The sequence below is a fragment of the Bidens hawaiensis genome, unplaced genomic scaffold (genome assembly GCF_021521415.1).
Source record: "Bidens hawaiensis isolate Kalapana, Puna unplaced genomic scaffold, B.hawaiensis_p1.1 tig00419429_1, whole genome shotgun sequence".
NCBI lineage: Eukaryota > Viridiplantae > Streptophyta > Magnoliopsida > Asterales > Asteraceae > Bidens > Bidens hawaiensis.
The window spans coordinates 442,836-466,333 of record NW_027504857.1 but is presented as its reverse complement, the minus strand read 5'-3'; the positions used below and the strand labels follow the sequence as shown (position 1 = coordinate 466,333).

General features: G+C 35.6%; 3 protein-coding genes across 3 annotated transcripts; all 3 read left to right on the top strand.

The window, feature by feature from the left end:
* Positions 1–250: 250 nt before the first annotated feature.
* Positions 251–1,681, top strand: LOC143608764 (putative indole-3-pyruvate monooxygenase YUCCA10). Its single transcript, XM_077083713.1, has 4 exons — positions 251–865; positions 988–1,221; positions 1,309–1,431; positions 1,508–1,681. Exons 1-4 carry the CDS (start codon positions 251–253, stop codon positions 1,679–1,681), a joined length of 1,146 nt encoding a protein of 381 aa, XP_076939828.1.
* Positions 1,682–5,568: 3,887 nt separating this feature from the next.
* Positions 5,569–6,997, top strand: LOC143608763 (putative indole-3-pyruvate monooxygenase YUCCA11). Its single transcript, XM_077083712.1, has 5 exons — positions 5,569–6,183; positions 6,306–6,343; positions 6,441–6,537; positions 6,625–6,747; positions 6,824–6,997. The coding sequence occupies exons 1-5, from the start codon at positions 5,569–5,571 to the stop codon at positions 6,995–6,997; spliced, it is 1,047 nt and encodes a 348-aa protein (XP_076939827.1).
* Positions 6,998–21,500: 14,503 nt separating this feature from the next.
* On the top strand, positions 21,501–22,816 carry LOC143608762 (putative indole-3-pyruvate monooxygenase YUCCA11). Its single transcript, XM_077083711.1, has 5 exons — positions 21,501–22,140; positions 22,238–22,275; positions 22,375–22,470; positions 22,558–22,680; positions 22,757–22,816. Exons 1-5 carry the CDS (start codon positions 21,501–21,503, stop codon positions 22,814–22,816), a joined length of 957 nt encoding a protein of 318 aa, XP_076939826.1.
* Positions 22,817–23,498: the final 682 nt, after the last annotated feature.

Here is a 23,498-nt window from a genome sequence, read left to right as displayed (position 1 = left end):
AACGTAAGTTCTAAAAGTTTTTTTTTTACAAAAAAGCAGGAACACTTCAATGAATAATAACTCAGAAATTTTAGCGCGGATGACATTTCAAACTTTTAAAAAATAAGTTTTTCAGTAACGGTCCCAATAAAGGTGGGAAATAGTCTCTTTTGCCTCCTTTTTGTAATTCCTATAAAAAGGGTATGTGCATTGTGCATTACATATTGCATCAATAAACATACATTATTCATTAGAAAGAGCTTGAAAGAAAATGAAACAAGAAACAGTTGTTGTGATAGTCGGAGCAGGACCTGCCGGCATTGCAACATCAGCATGTCTCAATCTTCTTTCTATCCCAAACATTGTTCTTGAAAGGGAAGATTGCTATGCATCTTTATGGCAAAAAAAGGCTTATGATCGCTTAAAGCTTCACTTGGCTAAAAGCTTCTGTGAACTCCCTCATATGCCATTCCCTTTGTCCGCACCCACATTTGTACCAAAAGACATGTTTGTTCAATACTTGCAAAACTATGTGTATCAGTTTAATGTAGCTCCGTTGTACCAACGCAGCGTTGAGAATGCATGGTATAATAGGATTGCACAAAAATGGGTGGTTACCGCCAAAAATTGGATTTCGGGTTTGGTCGAGGAGTACGTGTGTGAGTTTCTTGTGGCGGCAACCGGTGAAAATAGCGAAGGTATTATTCCTAATGTTAATGGTTTAGATAGCTTCAAAGGATTGTTCATCCATTCGAGCGAGTATGATAATGGAAAAAGATTTGGACACAAAGATGTGCTTGTAGTAGGTGCTGGAAATTCGGGCATGGAAATTGCATATGACTTGTGCAATTGGGGTGCTCAAACATCAATAGTTGTTCGTAGCCCGGTATGCGCGCTAAACGCTCTCCCGCGTGATTTTTAAATATAAAGTTGTCGCCGTTTTATATAATAAAAGCATATTTTTGATAAATATAATATTGTATGCTATTCTTTTTGTTGTTATGACAGATACATGTGCTTACCAAGGAGCTAGTGCAACTCGGAATGTATATACTAAAATATATTCCTTGCTCTTTCGTGGACAAGATGGTCCTAATGTTGAGTAAGTTGTTGTATGGAGATCTTGGTGTATATGGAATACAAAGGCCATTCAAAGGACCATTCATGATCAAAAATGAAACCGGACGATCACCTATTATCGATGTTGGGACAATTTCAAAAATCAAAACAGGAGACATTGAGGTAAACCCCTCTATCATGTTTTCATATATATCTAATAACATTAAAACATTAACTAGCGATCATGCTGTTATTTTTTTTCGTCTCTAGGTAATGACGGCTATTGAAGAAATAAAAGGTGATCAAATCAAATTCACAAATGGTCAAGAGAGACAATTTGATGCCATTGTCTTTGCTACGGGTTTTAAAAGCACTGTGCGAAAATGGCTTAAGGTAACTAAAGTTATAACACTTAATTTGTTTACTTAACCTTTTGTTTTTTAATCTTAGCATTTTCGGTTTGATCTAGGATGATGGAGGGCTCTTCAACGAGAATGGAATGCCAAAACATAAAAGCCCTAATCATTGGAAAGGGGAACATGGTCTTTATTGTGTTGGATTTGCGAGTGCCGGATTATTTGGTATCTCAAATGATGCGAAAAACATTGCTGATGATATCTTCAACATTGTTCATGGGAACTAAGCTCCTATCTAGAAAATGTAGGTTTGAATGTTGTCGTGTAGTCGTTTACGATTACTACGTACCAGTTTAATGATTTTACTATTTAAATGCTTGTTTCCTTTATAATTATGCATTTATATCATCGGATATATTTTGATTGGTATTAAATTTATCTCCATGTTTACATTGTATTACTATGGTAACTATAATACGATCAAAATAGCCTAAATATGAAATTTCTACATATTTAGTACCATTTACAAAAAAGTATATAAATACGTACAATTTATCAAAAAACTAAAAATGTTTTGTTTTTTTTTTAAACTTATCCAACTAGTTTTATAGATGTTTGGTGGACGTGTGGTTTAATGTCATAATGTCATGAACACGTACATTACAAAATTAGTGTAAGACCAAAATACAAGCCGTTTATCTTACAAGTAAAAATACTGACCTGCGACATTATAAGAATCACAAAAAGATGTCAATATAGTTTAGTCATTTCGATAACATAAAATTGCATACAAAGTCATTAATGAAATATTACATGAGTGCTAAACAGTTTAGCTCCGTAGCAACTGATCAGTCTCATTTTTTCTTTACAAATCCAGATTCCAGATATAGAATAAGTTATGTATTTCTCAATAACAATACCCAACCATTAGTTAGTCTGGTGGTTGGGTACTTTGCCATAATAATGTGAAAAAATATGTCATAATGTTATAAAAGTAACAGAAGACATGAAAATCTGTTCTGATGGAATAAATACACCTTAGAAGAGTGTGTATTACGTGCCTAGCGTTGATAATAATAATAATAATATATTAATCCTAAAACAATTAACTAAACAAGGATTTAAAGTCATATTTAAAGGAGATTTATGTCACAATTAATCTGAATATTGATGGGGAAGATTCAAATGGGTCAGAGGCGTTTGAAAGTGAAGAGGGGCGAGTATTTGGCAAATTACTTTGACGCGATTGATTTGCAGGCCCAACAAGACTCAAGAATGGAAGAAGATTACTCAACTCTTCCAGCAATATCGTTAATAAGTGACTGTATGAATCTGTTAAACACTTTGCAGGCTTATAAATCTCATTTACAAGTTAATGAGTTCATAAATATGTTCTAGGAACTCGTGGAATGGTACCACAAAGTGTACCTTAAATACTATTTCGAGAAGCCCATTCCATCGTACCTGAGCGATGGTACAGAAATATATTTATATGATCTATTAATGATGGCAATGTTACATGGAAGATATGTAGAAGCAACAGCGAACAATGCCTGGACCTACATATCTTGAAGGCTTGTAGTGAACATGATAAATGAAGACCAAATCGGGAACCTCGTCTGCACCACCCGGTTTCAAGAAAAAAAAGATGGCCATGAAAAGAAGATGAAGACCTAAGATTGTTTGTGATTAAGGGGGACAATGAAGTATTAATCACATACAGATACTAAAGATATAATGATATGTGTATTATTATGTAGGGTGCAGTACGCTAATGCCTTAACGTACGGTATGCGAGATGCTCAAAGGCAAAAAACAAAGGAAAAAACCTAAAACGCTCAGAAAACGCTCATAAAAATTTAAACGCACAAAAACGGTCTTTGTGAAAAAAAAGTGAAAAATTGATCGATTAACCATTCAAAACTGTTTTTTTTTTTGGGTAAACCAATGATTGATTGGATATGTATTGACGATTCCGAGATGTTTGGATGTGATTTCATGGATCGATTCGTGAAAAAATGGATTCCCGTACGTATTGTACGTTAAGGCATTATTGTATTGGATCTTTTCCCTTATTATATAAATATTAATTATTAACAGGGGAATATATATAATTTTGTAATTAGGCCCGTTAGGCAGTTAGGGGTACAATAGCTGTCGTTTGTAAACATCGTTTAGATAAAAGCGATGTGAATCGGTGTGTCGATTTACAAAGCGACGCCTCATATGTATATGTATGGCTGGATATACAATTGTAATCGAATCATCAGTGTAAACAATAATAATTTCCATTCCATATACAATCTCTTGTTCATAATTTCTGTTTACAATCATCAATTAGTTTGTCTGTTTGTGGCTTCTATGATTGATTACCAATAGAAATGAGCATATTTGACAAATCTTTTCTGATTCCTAGTGTGTTTTACACGCCTGATCTTGACAAGAATATATTAGGTCTGGATCAATTACGACTCCACGTATTTAATATCATCTTGAGGGATTGGTGTGTTACTTGTCGAATATGTTTGAAAGCAGGAGTTCAATACGGACGGATGATGATGTACACAAAGTATGGAGAGAATTGAAGATGAATGATATGAACAGAGAAAGGAGGAGTATTTGGATGGGTACTTTGCAAATTGATGAAGATGCAAAGAGATTTACGCAGGGAGGATTCACTTACATTGAATCATTTGATGGAATATGTTACTTTCTTAGCATATTGTAGGATCCAACCTCTATTCATTAACATCGGTCCATTCTCAAACCTAAATTTTCTGTTATGACATAACGGTTTGCACACTGTTACTTGAGCTGATCAAATTTGTTCCCATCATGTTTTGAGAATGACAAGGTTATTGATTTATTTGATTTATATGAGTTTGTTAAGAAAAAAAAAGAAGGTGGCTATAGACATATCATATAAGTGAATTTAACATGTGGGGTGTAATAGCAACCAACTTGGGAATACTGGTTGAAGATGTGATTATGCTTAGGATATATATACATTCAGTATTTGGATGTTTTAGTTTGGAACCTCAACGCTCAGAGAACGCGGTTAGAGCTAGGCACTTAAGTGATGATGGGGATGATGAAGACAAAAGCACGCTTAGACCAAAAGAAACTAAAAGCTAGAACGAAACTTATAAACAAGATAAAGCCAGCACTAGCTTTGATCTTTACATTGGCAATGACAGGGTGGGTGCTCAAAGATTTGGAAAAGGGAGGCCATTTGTTTTTAACAAGGCAACTAAAGTTTAGGGAATGATACAATTATCCTATTTAATTAAATTTAATTATGCTATTTGCATTATGTAACCCTAAGACATTAGTTGTATTAATACGCAATTATCCTAGGTATTAATAACTGTTAACCAGTTTATAACCATAGTTAAAGCTATGTTACCGTTAAACGCTTTACATAACTACCTTTGTGTATTTTAAAAGATTTGTTTGTATCCGTTTTATTCACCACGTTAATCAAAATCTTCGTTTAACAATCATATCTTCGTTCACATGTGTTCTATCAAATTAACTATCGAAACCGTTCACATGTATTCCAACATGTTTGAATCGCTTCACTTTATGGTTGTTATTTGCTTTCAATTTTAAACTTAGTTTAACCACGTGTGCGGAAGGTTTAATTCAATTGAATACATTTTACATATCGCATACATGATTTTTGCATGATATTTGAATGTGATACTAACGACTATCGTAAATTAGAGTGTTTAAATGTATTTGTTTCGACTCTGTCTCATGTTTGAACTTGACACGACGACTCCGGTGCTCTACAACCGCATATGATAATACACGAAATCTCATCTTTTACTTATTTGTAAAGATATTAATTACCATATTCATGTGTTCACACATTAAGCCAATATGAACGTGTAGATTCTAGTCACGTAAATTAAGTTTGTAACGTAAGTTCTAAAAGTTTTTTTTTTTACAAAAAAGCAGGAATACTTCAATGAATAATAACTCAGAAATTTTAGCGCGGATGACATTTCAAACTTTTAAAAAATAAGTTTTTCAGTAACGGTTCCAATAAAGGTGGGAAATAGTCTCTTTTGCCTCCTTTTTGTAATTCCTATAAAAAGGGTATGTGCATTGTGCATTACATATTGCATCAATAAACATACATTATTCATTAGAAAGAGCTTGAAAGAAAATGACACAAGAATCAGTTGTTGTGATAGTCGGAGCAGGACCTGCCGGCATTGCAACATCAGCATGTCTCAATCTTCTTTCTATCCCAAACATTGTACTTGAAAGGGAAGATTGCTATGCATCTTTATGGCAAAAAAAGGCTTATGATCGCTTAAAGCTTCACTTGGCTAAAAGCTTCTGTGAACTCCCTCATATGCCATTCCCTTTGTCCGCACCCACATTTGTACCAAAAGACATGTTTGTTCAATACTTGCAAAACTATGTGTATCAGTTTAATGTAGCTCCGTTGTACCAACGCAGCGTTGAGAATGCATGGTATAGTAGGATTGCACAAAAATGGGTGGTTACCGCCAAAAATTGGATTTCGGGTTTGGTCGAGGAGTACGTGTGTGAGTTTCTTGTGGCGGCAACCGGTGAAAATAGCGAAGGTATTATTCCTAATGTTAATGGTTTAGATAGCTTCAAAGGATTGTTCATCCATTCGAGCGAGTATGATAATGGAAAAAGATTTGGACACAAAGATGTGCTTGTAGTTGGTGCTGGAAATTCGGGTATGGAAATTGCATATGACTTGTGCAATTGGGGTGCTCAAACATCAATAGTTGTTCGTAGCCCGGTATGCTCGCTAAACGCTCTCCCGCGTGATTTTTAAATATAAAGTTGTCGCCGTTTTATATAATAAAAGCATATTTTTGATAAATATAATATTGTATGCTATTCTTTTTGTTGTTGTGACAGATACATGTGCTTACCAAGGAGCTAGTGCAACTCGGAATGTATATACTAAAATATTCCTTGCTCTTTCGTGGACAAGATGGTCCTAATGTTGAGCAAGTTGTTGTATGGAGATCTTGGTGTATATGGAATACAAAGGCCATTCAAAGGACCATTCATGATCAAAAATGAAACCGGACGATCACCTATTATCGATGTTGGGACAATTTCAAAAATCAAAACAGGAGACATTGAGGTAAACCCCTCTATCATGTTTTCATATATATCTAATAACATTAAAACATTAACTAGCGATCATGCTGTTATTTTTTTTCGTCTCTAGGTAATGACGGCTATTGAAGAAATAAAAGGTGATCAAATCAAATTCACAAATGGTCAAGAGAGACAATTTGATGCCATTGTCTTTGCTACGGGTTTTAAAAGCACTGTGCGAAAATGGCTTAAGGTAACTAAAGTTATAACACTTAATTTGTTTACTTAACCTTTTGTTTTTTAATCTTAGCATTTTCGGTTTGATCTAGGATGATGGAGGGCTCTTCAACGAGAATGGAATGCCAAAACATAAAAGCCCTAATCATTGGAAAGGGGAACATGGTCTTTATTGTGTTGGATTTGCGAGTGCCGGATTATTTGGTATCTCAAATGATGCGAAAAACATTGCTGATGATATCTTCAACATTGTTCATGGGAACTAAGCTCCTATCTAGAAAATGTAGGTTTGAATGTTGTCGTGTAGTCGTTTACGATTACTACGTACCCGTTTAATGATTTTACTATTTAAATGCATGTTTCCTTTATAATTATGCATTTATATCTTCGGATATATTTTGATTGGTAATAAATTTATCTCCATGTTTACATTGTATTACTTATGGTAACTATAAATAGCCAAAATCTGAAATTTCTGCAATTTTAGTACCATTTACAAAAAGTATAAATACGTACAACGTATCAAAAACTAAAAACGTTTTGTTTTTCTAAAATCTATCCAACTAGTTTATACCCGTTCGGTGGACGTGTAGTTTAATGTCATAATGTCATGAACATATTACATTGTATTCTAAACAAACACAAAATTAGCACCCGTCGTTTATCTTACAAGTAAAAACACTAACCTGCGACATTATAAGAATCACAAAAAGATGTCAATATAGTTTAGTCATTTCGAGAACATAAAATTGCATACAAAGTCATTAATGAAATATTACATGAGTGCTAAACAGTTTAGCTCCGTAGCAACTGATCAGTCTCGTTTTTGCTTTACAAATCAAGATTCCTCATATGGAATAAGTTAGTCTGGTGGTTGGATACTTTGCCATAATAATGTGAAAATATGTCTTAATGCTATGTATTAGCAATAACAATACCCAACCAAGGTTCATAACTCCATCATACTGTATGACTGTTGTGCGTCAGATATCTTGTTTAGTACAAGAATAAAAATGATTGTGGTGTGTCTAAATGGTTATTGCAAGTGATCGTTAATTCGTTATATATGGTAATTCCTGCCCGTTTTTTAATGAATGGGTCAATTTGGATTAGCTTTTATCTTTAATGATCAAAATATAAAATGGCTTAAAAGAAACGTGTCAACTGTGTTTAACATGTTGTGAGTTATTTAAAGTGTAATGCTTGGCATGTATTAATCTAAAAATAGTTTTATACAAAACAAAATCATTATTGTAAAATACTTTTTACAATCAAATTTAAAACAAATTATTTTTGATAAAAAAGAGTTTCGAGTCAACCCATCACATGCTTTATTTACACAACCCATTTTAACATCTTTATCCTACTCGAATACTGACACCACATGACTTTTTGAGTCTTTCTGGTCTCGACATTAACACAACATATTGAGTTGTGATGTTGAGTTGCTCGATGATCCGCGGTTTTCTTGCTAATTTCTTGTTGATGAACGTCAAGTAGGTGATCAAGTAATATGCATTTTCCAACCCAAAGGATAGATATAACATTGGATACAGAACCCAATCGTAGTTGTAAGGGATCATGCACACATAGACACTCGGGATACACACAGCAATAGGTAGGCGGTCGCGTTCGGAATTAGGATACCATCTCTTGTAATATTGTTGATCATCCAAATAGAAACATGTAAGTATGATCCCAAACATTAGGCAGGCCACCAAATAGCCGATCCAGTTGAGCTCGGGGGGAAGAGCTAACACCATCAGAAGCGAGAAAGGAGCGAGGAATGTGGAGAAGCAGCCGATGAATTTTGAAACGATGAAGCAGATATCCCACGATGGTATATTGAAGCACGGCTCCATAAGCACCCCAAGACAACCATTAAGGAAGAAAACGGCGAATATTGCAACAACGGCAATGTTTTTAAACACCGTGTTGTTTTCTAAAGGAATTTGGAGCATGGCACATCCACACATGATGACGGTGCGAACAGAAAACATAAAGTTTTCCATAACCCTGAAACAAAAAAGAAGGATGCATGTCAATTAATCAACAACAAACTACAGTAGTAAGTAAGTAAGTACCTAGACGAAAACAAACTTAAGATTGCTGTGCCATGCTGGAATAGAATGGATCTACAAACTCTTCTTCATTCTGGATATTATCTCTCACGGTAATGGCAACCTCTTCTTCTTCTTCTTCTTCTTCTTCTTCTTCTTCATTCTGGATATCATCTCTCACAGTAATGGCAACCTCTTCTTCTTCTTCTTCTTCTTCATGATTCGGGATAGCCGAGTACTCCATGCCTTGATTAATTTCCAAACCTTTGTTTGTAATTGCAGAATGAATTTGTGAGAGAATGAATACACATACCACATACATATATATAGATGTTGATGGCCGATTTTTATGCAACTCAAAACTCAACTTTTGAATTTGACTTGATTGTTAAGCAATGTAAGGATTGATTACTTGTGGATGAATATTACTAATTGAGTAATCTTTATTTATTTATTTATTTATTTGAGTCGGTAATCTTTTTAGCTTGATGAGGCAATCTTTTTATGTTATAAAACTAGTTTTTATCCGGCGCAACGCTGGTCGGTAAAACTTAGACAGTGGTAAAACTCAAGCGTTGACCAAGTAAGTTGACACGAATTCGGTCGTTTTCGATGACGTGCGTTAATGTACCGGAATTAAAACCAAATATAAAACAAAAATATTATAAATTTGAGGTGGACCAATGTGGTGTTGTCTGTCGGTAAAACTCGATCCTTGGTCAAACCCGACCGATGTCGATCATGGGCATTGAGGCGGTGAGTCTACGAGTATTGGGTCGGTTTCCGTCAAGTTTTTATGATACTGGAACTAAAGAAAATTGACGTTTGGTAGGTTTCCGTTATATTCGTTATGACGACTGAACTAAAAAATAAAAACAAAGCTTACGGACCAGTTCGATGCCGCCAAGTGGCCCAATAGGGCACTTACAGCACCAAACTTGTCATTTGTTATATAGTAATAAGTGTTTAATTTTAATGCTAGCTTTTTGTTGTCTACTAGGTTAGGTATTTGTGTAGAACACGTGTTAGAATAAATAACAATATTTAAATAATAACACAGTGTGAATATAAAAATATGTTCAACATATACAAAGATATTAGTTTTAATCACCGTATAACGGTAGGTGTCTTACATTATTCGTTTATAATATTTATATATGTTTTTTATTTTAATTTTATTTATTGTATGAAAGTTAATAATATGCTTAATATATTGTTAGTTATTTATTTTGGGTTTTCTTCACTCGTGAGTCGGCAATCTTTTTATGTTATAAATTGTTTGATTTAAATATATTTAGAATGTATTATCTGAAAAGATTGATATTTGAATTTTTAAACTTGATGTGGAGGTAAGAAGGGCATCATAAGGTTTGAAAAATCAAACCCAACTTTTCAAACTCGAAAAAATATTACTCCCTCCTTTCCATTATAAGTGTCATAGTTTGATTTTTCAAGTCTTTCTTGTTTAACTTTGACCGATAATATTTTTGTTTGTGTTATATAATACTTGATGTAAAATATATGAATTGATTGGGTTTTAAATGTATTTTACATTGATATAATTTTCATCAAGTATTATATGACACGAACAAAAATATTTACGGTCAAGATTGCAAAAGAAAGACTTGAGAAGTCAAACTAGGACACTTATAATGGGACGGAGGGAGTATAAATATAGCTTCATAGTTACAAAACAACTGTTATTATTATTATTATTATTATTCTCTCCATTCGATTAAAAGTATCCACATCTTCTTTTTTATTTATCTCACTACAAATATTAACTTTCAAAAGTTATTAGTAATTTTCCAAGTTTATACTTAAACACACACAACTAACATTAATAAACAATATTGATGGACCAAATTATTTCTAAGGACATTATTATCATTTGGTAAGCAAATAAAATAATAATTTAATCTACCTTAAACTTTATGTTTTTCAAACTAAGACACTTTGACCGGAACGGAGGAAGTATTATTGAGACCACAAATAGTAAGTTTTTTAACATAACATATACAACATTATAATTCTTTTGATGTTATCACGAATGTGGTACGTATTGTGACTAAAAGCATCCAAAATGGCGTGTGGAACCCAAAGTTTGGATGATATGGATGGCTTCAAACAAGAGATCGAGATATATACCAACTTTTCTTGTTGTGGGCTACAAGTTTGCTTCACAAAGTTTGTGACTACAAACTTCATCTAAACATCATAGGTGGCAAAAAGTGGGTGACTACTCTCTCAACCACATACACACACACACACACACATATATATATATATATATATATATATATATATATATATATATATATATTATTTTAATGTTATATATAGTGTACGAATCCCAAACCATTTGCTTACAAAACGAAGACGAAGCTAGACATGCCTTTATACCCTCCCAATTTTCAGGATTAGTAATGTGATCCCAAGACCCACAAACGGAACATTGCAGCCTCTAAGTTATTGTTGTCTCGTACGTATTGTTTATTAATTTGCTGAAACTTTAGGCTTTTAGAAACTGTTGTGGATAAGTGGTATGCTTATATAAACTTTAGTTTTCTACACTCTAGTTATTAATTTGTTAGTTGATCAATATGAGATTGGCAGTACAACACTACTTCAAAGGAGCAGTAAGCCTGTAATTACTCAACTCTAATTAAGATGTATGAACTAAAAACAGTACCGGCTCAACGAATCTGGAGGTTTAAATCGAAACACGATTTTGGGGCTGATGGTCGGGTATTTTGTATATATATTAGTGTATTAATTATGTAATTTTATTGAGTATATTGTTAGAACTTTGGTAATTCATACGTGCTTTTGTATTTCAGGTAATTGATCGTTAAATATGCTAAATGCGAGACCTGTACGAGCATGGAATGATATCTCGGAAAGACCGAAGCATGATTTGATGTCTTGGGAAGTGTTACAAGGATTCGGGAAGAGTATGGATGAGAAATCATAAGCCAATGCTAAAACTGAACAAGATGGGTTGACAAAATGCGACCTTGAAGTAAAACGAGCATATCCTGATCTAGAAAATGAGTTACGGGAGCCATAATATATGAATTTTGGGTTTCTCAACGATAGGAATCCAAATATGTGGTTTTCTTAGGTCGCAGTACGCGACGGGTAGGGTCTATGGCCATCGCGATACGCGATGGTCTTAAAAAACGTGAAAAAACGGATTTTGACCTATATCTTCTATTTTCTGAACCCTAATCAGGATTGACGACTTCCAGCAGCTATTAGGAGATTTTGGGTGAATTCCAGGGCTACCAATCATCTCTTGATCAATCCTAATGGCCTTCCTCATCATAATTGAAGATCTATTGATTACGATGCTCGGCTAGTCTTCTCCAAATCATACCCGGGATGTATAGTTTGTAACTTTTACAGTTTTTTCTCATGTGATTAAGAACACTATGTATAATTGTTTATGGTTGATATATGGTTACTGATGTTTAGTATTTCTGTGTGTTCAGTCGGTTTAGGTTTACGTTGGTCTGAACGATTTGTTACCAGTTGCTATATAATTGATCATATGATTGTTTGATTAGATTGAATACGATAAAACATATAATTACCCTTAACTGAGTCACACTGGCAAGGACCGTTTGATAACCAGTGCCGTGTGTAAAGCGATTATTGATGTCTAAGGTTTTGTCTGATTGATCAGTCTGTAGTTAACCAGTAATAATTAATCTGTTAGGTTGCATGAGATTACTATAGGTTGCTTACTTGAATTCCCGGGTGTGATTTGCTTTGTTAATTGATTGAAACTTGTTAAATCATTGCTTGTGTGATCAACACTAAATCTGTTACTTCATAATATTAAAGTTGCTTACACGTATCACATTGACCACATACTCCTGGTGGATACGATACCTTACTTATCCTATCTAGATAGTTTAATTAGGTTTTTGATTGACTCAAACGACGGTCATCAAAATGGCGCCGTTGCCGGGGAGTTAGTGCGCTTAGTGTTTTTCGTGTTATTTGATTTTTGTGTTTAATTTTAATTTTAGTTTATTTTTGTTTTCAATTTTTAGTTTAAATTTTATTTTTCTGTATTTTACACGGGTTGTGTTAGTCGTGCAGATTACAGGTTTATGCACACCCACCATTCGGGCCGACAGTCACCGTTAATTTACGAGCCTGAAATAGAGAGGTTAGCTCGGCAAAACCGAGTACAAAACAGAAATGGCAGACCAGAGCCAGAACCAGAACCGGAACCAACACGAAAACCAGAACCAGAACAATAACCAAAACCAAGACCCACTTCCACAAACTAACGCGTTTCACCCAGACAACTTACCTGACCTACCTGACTTCAATAACCAAAATGACCAAAATCACTCAGCTCGTGCTTCTAGAACCCGAAACCAAAACCCAAGACGAAACCTAAACCTCAACTTTGACCGATCCGGACCATCCGCTCCAAATAATAACCCCAACCAGCGAGTTCGGATAAATATCGATGATTTTCAACCGAGTGTTCTGACAGAAGAGGAAGACGAAGGGGAAAATAATAATGGAAATGGAAGTTTGGAGATTTATAATGAGGTAGACAGATGAGTTAGAAATAACCGGGCAGTTGAGCCCGAGAACGAAGGTTTTGAGCATGAAGATATGGGTTATAGTAATCCGGGTGAAGAGGTAGAAGAGCCGGTTAATCGAAGACAGGCTGAACCAGTTAACAGAACGGAAGGGGTCGAGACAAAGTGAATCGGGCGGAACGGCCCGAAAGAGTTCGTGGTATTCAGGTTAACCAGGGCGGTTTGGGAAACCCCGGGGGGCTTAGGAGGAATTATATGGCTCCGGTTCACGGTGTTAACAGTCGGTTCAGACCGGCTATCTCGGACGGAGCATCCCCGTTGATCCCACAGGAACGAGTGCAGGGACAACAAACTTTCAAGTCCCGGCCATCTTACATTAACATCGTTCCTCATTTCCACGGGTTGGCTTCGGAAGACCCGTATTTGCACTTGACCGATTTTTCGACTATTTGCGGGTCTATTGGTGATGGTATGTTCGATAAGGATGAAGTCCGGTTGCGATTATTCCAGTTTTCCCTGAAAGACAAAGCAAAAAACTGGTTTTATTCACTACCGATGCACAGTATCAGAAATTGGGCCGAGATGCAGCAGGTGTTTCTAAATGAGTTTTATTCACAGTCGAAGACTACCGAGGACCGTTCAGACATTCGCAACTTTTCACAGTTCTCTGGTGAGTTATTTCATGAAGCTGTTACCATGTATAAAGACATGATCAGGAAATGCCCATATCACCAAATCGAACTGTGGGAACTGGTAAAGTGCTTTGTTGATGGGTTGACATACGAGGACCGAAAGCATCTTAAGGCCTCGTGTAATGGTCTGTTGTTGAATCAGCCTGAGGAAGATGATTGGGATTTTCTAGAGTTTATGTGTGAAGATTCGAAATCTGAAGCAACAGCTGAAAGACGAAGACGGGGTAATTCATCAAGGTCAGTTAAGTCAGTTGCGAGTGAGTCTGAAAGAATTACTGAGTTGGAACGTGAACTGGCTGAGTTGAAAAAGGGTAAGAAAAAAGAGGTCGGGAAAGTTGGTGTTAAATTCCCTGTTTGTGAAGATTGTGGTGAAATCGGGCATAAGGCAGAAAATTGCCCCGAATATTATGATGATGTGGAGGATGACACCGAGGAAGTTAATTATGCTTACGGGGATTCCAAAGGCCAAGGGTTCAATTCGAACACATATCACTCGGGCCTGAGGAATCACCCGAACTTTTGTTACGGGAACGCGTCTTCTCAGTTGAACCCGAACTTTCAGGGATCGAGCCAGAACAGATCGCAGGGTAATTACCGCCAGAGCGGTTATCAGCAGGGTTCGAGTAATCAGAATCGGGGTATAACAGAGATGGTAACCGGGGCGGAAATTCTTTGGATAATCAGGATCAACAGAAAGGGTCCTCGGGAAATTCGGATGAGTGGTGCACTCAAAGTTGGATGCATTATTGAAAGTTATGACTGATCACAAGGCCGAGACGAAGCAACAGTTCGAGTTACGGGATAAGTCGTCAGAGGCAATGATGAAGCAGATCGGTTAGCTCGCTGCAGATGTGGCAAAGCTACAGAAGAATGCGGGCCAACTCCCGAGTGACACCACAGTCAACCCGAACCATTACTGCTCAAGCTCCAAGAAAGGAAACAATGTGCACATCAACGCTGTAATTCTTTTACCTCATTTTGAAATTTCTGTTGTTGAAGTTGATTCACCACCACAGTTTGTTGAGAGGGTGGTGGAAGATGTTAGTGGTGAGAGTGATTGTGTCGGTCAAAATGAATCAATTTTCCAAAATGAATCAGAACCAAAAACATATGAAATGTCTTTTTGTGAAAATTGCACATGTGAAAAATGTTTAAATGGTAAATTGACCAACATGAGAGATGAGGATGTGGAGAATAATACCACCTCAAGTAAACTCCAAGACCCGGGAGTGCCACTTTTATCAATTCAATATGGGAAATTTAAAACTGATCGGGCACTTCTAGATCTTGGAGCATGTGTTAGTATCATGCCTGGTAGTTTATATGATCAGTATGAATTTGGCACATTAGAAAGGGTAAACACCACTGTGGTGTTGGCGGACCAAACTCATACACTTCCCCGGGGCATGGTGACTAATGTAATGGTTCAGGTGGAGGAATTTTTCTACCCAGTTGACTTTCTTGTACTTGACTATGCCAAACGTGTGAATAATACACAACCGCAAGTCATATTGGGTAGGCCATTCCTTGCCACAACACATGCGGTAATTGATTGTGCTAAGGGGATATTGGAGATTAAGTGTGGGGATCTTGATAAACGGTTACCATTGTTTGAAAATGCTACTAACCATGTTGTTGAAAAGTGTGAATCCTTGAGAAAGGATCACACAAAAGAGAAATGTTTTGTGACTGACAGGAATGAGCTAAGGAGTAGCATGAAGGAGAAAGGATGGAATGAGATGTTGCATGGAGTTAGAGATGGTGAGGAAGCAACTACAAGAAAGGGAAAGAAGACGAAAAAGAAAGATGTAAAGAAACCGCCAGACGTAAATGAAAAATGGCAGGATCATGTCGTTCCAAAAGGTTGGGAGGAATCTCTTGAGGAGCGTGCATGTAACGAGAAGGCTGCACGGGGGCAGGCTAGACACCCACCTTGAATGTCAGAAAATTTTCAAAAGGGTGGTATTTGTACATTTTGTATATTTTTAGTTTGCATTTTTTATTTATTTATTACTAATTGCATTTCAAGCGTACCATCATAGCAAAAACTAAGTGTGCGGATACCGCTCCACGAGAAAATGAGGTTTCAGTTAAGCGACCCAGAGTGCTTTCATGTTCATTTTGTTGTGGTTAATCCAGGTGCGTGTATATTATGTTGTAACCGAACTTTGTGGGTGTAGTTCACTATAAACCCTCACAAGACCCCACTCGTCCTCCCGGGCTACCGGGAGGTTTACAGGGCTTGTTGTATATGCTAAATGCAATCGTGATTCCTACGAAAGTGACTTAGGTCTTTTATCGTTTTTAACTTGTTTAACAAAATTTACTATGAGATGACTTAATTAGCCTCGGTAATTTTTTTTATAAAATTAACAAAAAATCATTTTCATAACTCATAAAAGACCTATGTCTTACACTTGTGAGAAGCTTGCTTCTACACGTCTCGAGATTTTGCAGGTTCGGTTGTCAGTTTGGTACTTGGTCGAGACGAGAGTATACGAGGTTTTATGAGAGTTCGCGAGGCGACTGGTCCTTTTCCAATCTCACTGATATCAGGTGATTTCAGTTTCATAATTTATTTTGTCTTATTAGTTTAAATGTTAAAAGTGTAATTGTATATTTGCTAGGAGAACCGTCACATTTGAGCCGCGAATTTTTAAAATTGTTGAACAGTTAAAAAGTCAATTTCAACCCCGTCCCTCAAATGTTCATTAATTGTTTAAATATTTTAACATTGAGGACAATGTAAACCTCAAGTGTGGGGATGGGGGAAATTTGAAAATTTTAGCCCGATAGTACCTCGAAGAGTGTTCAGAAACCAAAGTTATTAACTGTTAATTATTGTCATTAATGCCAAGTTATAGGTTTCTGGTCATGGTTGGTTTTTCAGCTTCTCGATAGTTTTACTCACGAATGTTTTAAAAAGAGAAGTTGAAAATGGGGTCGTTTAGGCGGGGATAACGAGTCAAGGGGACGGGTATACATGTTTCATATCGACAGCCCATTATTCCAGACATATTGTGAGATGGCCCCCTATACTTAATACACATATTATATAATAGATATAAAACATGTCTTACACCATTGATTGAGGGAAACCGGTATGTTTTACAGAGTTAGAACTTGCTTGTCACATGCTTATAGAGATCTTAATACCACCACCTGTATGGAGATTAGGATTTTAGAAAACCTTTACATATACTTTTCCTCCACTAAATAAATTTCCTTACCCGACAATATCCCCCTAGGAGCCTGTTTGGACCTAATTCTTGTTTATTTGTTAAACCAGACATTACACACCATTTCAGCCTTGGCCTTCACTTTATTTTAACCCTGTGTGATGAAATCCAGTTCGTTATCGAGTTGTATATAGTCAGTTGTTGAGTATAGTACACAATGTATGTATGTCTTGGTTGAGTTGTAAATATGTGTTTGTCAGAGTTGTATAATTATTTGCTTTAGTGTATTGTCTATCAGTTGGTAAAAAAAACAAAAAGAAAAAAGCCAAAAAGAAAGTCAGTTCTTATTCAGTTATGTAATTAGCAGTCTGTTTATTTTTTATTAGTTGTTTGTGTATTTGGGTTACATCCACCTTAGTCACTAAACATGCCTATTCCGCACCCAACCTAAGCCCCGGCAAAACCTTAGTCCGAGTCTTTATGCAACCGGTGGGTAATGGGTGGAGATAAGACTGGCCTGCAAGCTTATTAAGTTGTGACTCATATTTGGTATTTGAGGGCAAAGACATATACTGGCACATCTTTTGCTAGTCCAGATATTAAACTAAGAGGAGTGTTGATAGTGTGAGGGGTATGAACATGTATGCTTTAACCGGAAACAAAGTACACTCGTCTGGACGGCTCTATTGTTTTTATTATAGCACTTAACCGTATTTGTGGTATGTCAATCTAGAAAGTGTCAGTCTGGGAAACTGGGTATGACCTTAAACCTTACTAGTATTAATGGCGATAATTCACATACCGATGATGGAGGTTAATATTTACTTTAGAGTTTTGCTTGAGGGCAAGCAAAAGATAAGTGTGGGGATGTGATGGTCGGGTATTTTGTATATATATTAGTGTATTAATTATGTAGTTTTATTGAGTATATTGTTAGAACTTTGGTACTTCATACGTGCTTTTGTATTTCAGGTAATTGATCGTTAAAGATGCTAAATGCGAGACCTGTACAAGCATGGAATTTTATCTCGGGAAGACCAAAGCATGATTTGATGTCTTGGGAAGTGTTACAAGGATTCGGGAAGAGTATGGATGAGAAATCATAAGCCAATGCTAAAACTGAACAAGATGGGTTGACAAAATGCGACCTTGAAGTAAAACAAGCATATCCTGATCTAGAAAATGAGTTACGGGAGCCATAAAATATGAATTTTGGGTTTCTCGTTGAGAGGAATCCAAATATGAGGTTTTCTTAGGTCGCGGAACGCGATGGGTAGGGTCTATGGCCATCGCGATACGCGATGGTCTTAAAAAACGTGAAAAAACGGATTTTGACCTATATCTTCTATTTTCCGAACCCTAATCAAGATTGACAACTTCCAGCAGCTATTAGGCGATTATGGGTGAATTCCAGGGGTACCAATCATCTCTTGATCAATCCTAATGGCCTTCCTCATCATAATTGAAGATCTATCGATTACGATGCTCGGCTAGTCTTCTCCGAATCATACCCGGGATGTATAGTTTGTAACTTTTACAGTTTTTTCTCATGTGATTAAGAACACTATGTATAATTGTTTATGGTTGATATATGATTACTGATGTTTAGTATTTCTGTGTGTTCAGTCGGTTTAGGTTTACGTTGGTCTGAACGATTTGTTACCAGTTGCTAGATAATTGATCATATGATTGTTTGATTAGATTGAATACGATAAAACATATAATAGCCCTTAACTGAGTCACACTGGCAAGGACCGTTTGATAACCAGTGCCGTGTGTAAAGCGATTATTGATGTCTAAGGTTTTGTTTGATTGATCAGTCTGTAGTTAACCAGTAATAATTAATCTGTTAGGTTGCATGAGATTACTATAGGTTGCTTACTTGAATTCCCAGGTGTGATTTGCTTTGTTAATTGATTGAAACTTGTTTACTCGTTTGCTTATTTAACTCTAAATTTAAATCATTGCTTGTGTGATCAGCACTAAATCTGTTACTTCATAATATTAAAGTTGCTTACACGAATCACATTGACCATATACTCCTGGTGGATACGATACCTTACTTATCCTATCTAGATAGTTTAATTAGGTTTTTGATTGACTCAAACGACGGTCATCGTCATCAGGGGCCTTTTCATGACAATTTTTAATAAAATAAAATTTTCTTATTACAAGTTTTGAACTAATAACTTATACTTTAATAACAACTAAGCCTACCACCACACCAATACGTTACTTTGAGTTTAATTTACCCATTATAATATATCTATATATAATGTTTTTTTAAAACTTGGGGGGGGGGGGTTAATTAAGCGTAGGTCTAAAGCCCTAACTTGTTTTAGCTGTCCCACGAGCCACCACTGGCTAAAAAGGTTAATGAGGGTAAAGAAATAGGATATAAGTAGACTTCAATAAACAATCTATTTAATCAAAAGAAACTTTATTTATTAAATAGAAGGTAAATAGTTCAAATTGGAAATAATCCAAGGCCATAACGAGGCGTTACAAAACGTAATTAAGAAATGATGAGATAACTTAAAATAGATAAAGAAAACGGCAACAGTCTTCGGATTCCTTGAGTAGCTTATTTGACGTGAATTGGAGCATCGTGAGGAGTTGCATTCATAGGAGTTGGAGCAGTCAAGGTAGATTGATTCGGGATTGCTTGGAAAGCTGGAGCTTGAACGGTATGCAAGAGAGTTCTTTGGTAGAAATATGTCTGGTAAACTTGAGCTAGTGGTTGCAAGGTTTGGTGGTGTTGGGTTAAGTGATATGTGCTAAATTATATATAAATAATATAAGTATAGCCTACACTTTTGAGTTAGTTTTGAACTAGTTTTATTTAATATTAATCCTATTGGCTCATATTTGAATTGTAAAATGTTTATAAGACAACGAGCTAATATGGAGTATTTATTCTAGATCGTTTAAGTCTAATAATTGGATATTACGTATTATTGTTATTATGATAATTATTCTCTTTCAGTTTAAAGATGTATGTTTGGTTAAGTTAGATGACGAAATTATTTGAAATATCCACATATACTAAATGTTTATGATGTGTTGTGATTAGGAATATAGATGATTATGGATTCTATGAAACCTCACGTGGGCCTGTAGATGAAGTTTAACATATGGGATGATGGGCTAGCAATGCATAATCCATGTCACATTATTCTAGCTTGAAGAAAAAGAAAAGCTATATTATTATAAATGGAAGGGAGTTGGCGTAAGAGGAAGGAAGTCACAGGGGGGCGCCCCTTGTTTTGGCCATTGTCAAGTTCAAAAGAAAAGAAAAAATCAACAAGCAGCCACATTGCTCAAGAAAATCTCACGACAATTCAAAAAGAAAAGAAACAAGCTGGCACACAACTCATTAATTAAAGCAAGTATGCTAGTAGCTCAATCATATTTATATCTTTTTACGATGAATCGCAATAAATATATTATCTTTGTTTCATTCGTAATTATGATTGGCTAAACTGTTATATTGTCTGGGTTTGGATGAATACTTTTTAGACTCGTTTTATTTTCGGTCTTGGATTATTTATTGATTGGTTCATGCTTTGGTAAAGTTTTTGTTTTATTTGGTTGTGATACATATGCGTATTTGGTATTAATTTATGATCAATTTATTGTTCTATATGCGTCTTTGTGAATGTCTATCATGTATGGGTGCATATTAGGTTGTTTACTGTGTGTTTACAACTAGTTTATGGTTTATCGTTAACGTAATCCATAGAAACGGTAATTGAAAGTTTAGTACCTTATATTCAGCCACTTGAGAGACCGGGAGGTAATTAAGTGTCGTTTGTTTTGATCTTTTGCGGGTTTGGGTAATGATTGCACGGGAGTGAGTTATCCTAGATTCCCTTAGATTCTTACAAATCCGAATTATAACCGAATTCAATAAGAATACCCCTTTACGCCTTAGGGTGTTTTGTGATTAGAGAGACTGAGAGGTGATTTAATCTTTGGGTATCTTAGCATAGTTAGGTAAGGTGAGACCAGGAGGTGATCTGAACCATTAAACCGCTGAGCTTACATGATATTTAGGGTTCTTAGGTATTGTTGGTATAGTATCTGAAATTTTAGCGCGGATAACAATTCAAACTTTTAAAAAATAAGTTTTTCAGTAACGGTTCCAATAAAGGTGGGAAATAGTCTCTTTTGCCTCCTTTTTGTAATTCCTATAAAAGGGTATGTGCATTGTGCATTACATATTGCATCAATAAACACACATTATTCATTAGAAAGAGCTTGAAAGAAAATGAAACAAGAAAGAGTTGTTGTGATAGTCGGAGCAGGACCTGCCGGCATTGCAACATCAGCATGTCTCAATCTTCTTTCTATCCCAAACATTGTTTTTGAAAGGGAAGATTGCTATGCATCTTTATGGCAAAAAAAGGCTTATGATCGCTTAAAGCTTCACTTGGCTAAAAGCTTCTGTGAACTCCCTCATATGTCATTCCCTTTGTCCGCACCCACATTTGTACCAAAAGACATGTTTGTTCAATACTTGCAAAACTATGTGTATCAGTTTAATGTAGCTCCGTTGTACCAACGCAGCGTTAAGAATGCATGGTATAATAGGATTGCACAAAAATGGGTGGTTACCGCCAAAAATTGGATTTCGGGTGTGGTCGAGGAGTACGTGTGTGAGTTTCTTGTGGCTGCAACCGGTGAAAATAGCGAAGGTATTATTCCAAATGTTAATGGTTTAGATAGCTTCAAAGTATTGTTCATCCATTCGAGCGAGTATGATAATGGAAAAAGATTTGGACACAAAGATGTGCTTGTAGTTGGTGCTGGAAATTCGGGTATGGAAATTGCATATGACTTGTGCAATTGGGGTGCTCAAACATCAATAGTTGTTCGTAGCCCGGTATGCGAGCTAATCGCTCTCCCGCGTGATTTTTAAATATAAAGTTGTCTGCGTTTTATATAATAAAAGCATATTTTTGATAAATCTAACATTGTATTCTATTCTTTTTGTTGTTGTGACAGATACATGTGTTTACCAAGGAGCTAGTGCAACTCGGAATGTATATACTAAAATATATTCCTTGCTATTTCGAAGACAAGATGGTCCTAATGTTGAGTAAGTTGTTGTATGGAGATCTTGGTGTATATGGAATACAAAGGCCATTCAAAGGACCATTCATGATCAAAAAGAGACCGGACGATCACCTACTATCGATGTTGGGAAAATTTCAAAGATCAAAACAGGAGACATTGAGGTAAACCCCTCTATCATGTTTTCATATCTAATTATAACATTAAAACATTAACTAGCGATCATGCTGTTATTTTTTTGTCGTCTCTAGGTAATGACGGCTATTGAAGAAATAAAAGGTGATCAAATCAAATTTACAAATGGTCAAGAGAGACAATTTGATGTCATTGTCGTTGCTACCGGTTTTAAAAGCACTGTGCGAAAATGGCTTAAGGTAACTAAAGTAATAACACTTAATTTGTTTACTTAACCTTTTGTTTTTTAATCTTAGCATTTTTGGTTTGATATAGGATGATGGAGGGCTCTTCAACGAGAATGGAATTCCAAAACATAAAAGCCCTAATCATTAGAAAGGGGAACATGGTCTTTATTGTGTTAGATTTGCGAGTGCCGGATTATATGGTATCTCAAATGATGCGAAAAACATTGCTGATGATATCTTCAAAATTGTTCATGGGAACTAAGCTCCTATCTAGAAAATGTAGGTTTGATCAATGTTGTCGTGTAGTCGTTTACGATTACTACGTACCAGTTTAATGATTTTACTATTTAAATGCTTGTTTCCTTTATAATTATGCATTTATATCTCCGGATATATTTTGATTGGTAATAAATTTATCTCCATGTTTACATTGTATTACTATGGTAACTATAATACGATCAAAATAGCCAAAATTTGAAATTTCTACAATTTTAGTACCATTTACAAAAAGTATAAATACGTACAATGTATCAAAAAACTAAAAACATTTTGTTTTTCTAAAACCGATCCAACTAGTTTATACCCATTCGGTGGACGTGTAGTTAATGTCATAATGTCATGAACATGTAACATTGTATTCTAAACAAACACAAAATTAGCACCAGTCGTTTATCTTACACGTAAAAACACTAACCTGCGACATTATAAGAATCACAAAAAGATGTCAATATAGTTTAGTCATTTCGAGAACATAAAATTGCATACAAAGTCATTAATGAAATATTACATGAGTGCTAAACAGTTTAGCTCCGTAGCAACTGATCAGTCTC

Excerpts from the sequence above, each read along its gene's own strand:
- LOC143608764 (XM_077083713.1), top strand. The coding sequence starts at position 251 with ATGAAACAAGAAACAGTTGTTGTGATAGTCGGAGCAGGACCTGCCGGC. Across the intron at positions 1,222-1,308 it reads TCAAAACAGGAGACATTGAG|GTAATGACGGCTATTGAAGA; the intron begins GTAAACCCCTCT and ends TTTCGTCTCTAG. Across the intron at positions 1,432-1,507 it reads CTGTGCGAAAATGGCTTAAG|GATGATGGAGGGCTCTTCAA; the intron begins GTAACTAAAGTT and ends GGTTTGATCTAG.
- LOC143608763 (XM_077083712.1), top strand. The coding sequence starts at position 5,569 with ATGACACAAGAATCAGTTGTTGTGATAGTCGGAGCAGGACCTGCCGGC. Across the intron at positions 6,344-6,440 it reads GAGCTAGTGCAACTCGGAAT|GCCATTCAAAGGACCATTCA; the intron begins GTATATACTAAA and ends TGGAATACAAAG. Across the intron at positions 6,748-6,823 it reads CTGTGCGAAAATGGCTTAAG|GATGATGGAGGGCTCTTCAA; the intron begins GTAACTAAAGTT and ends GGTTTGATCTAG.
- LOC143608762 (XM_077083711.1), top strand. The coding sequence starts at position 21,501 with ATGAAACAAGAAAGAGTTGTTGTGATAGTCGGAGCAGGACCTGCCGGC. Across the intron at positions 22,276-22,374 it reads GAGCTAGTGCAACTCGGAAT|GCCATTCAAAGGACCATTCA; the intron begins GTATATACTAAA and ends TGGAATACAAAG. Across the intron at positions 22,471-22,557 it reads TCAAAACAGGAGACATTGAG|GTAATGACGGCTATTGAAGA; the intron begins GTAAACCCCTCT and ends TGTCGTCTCTAG.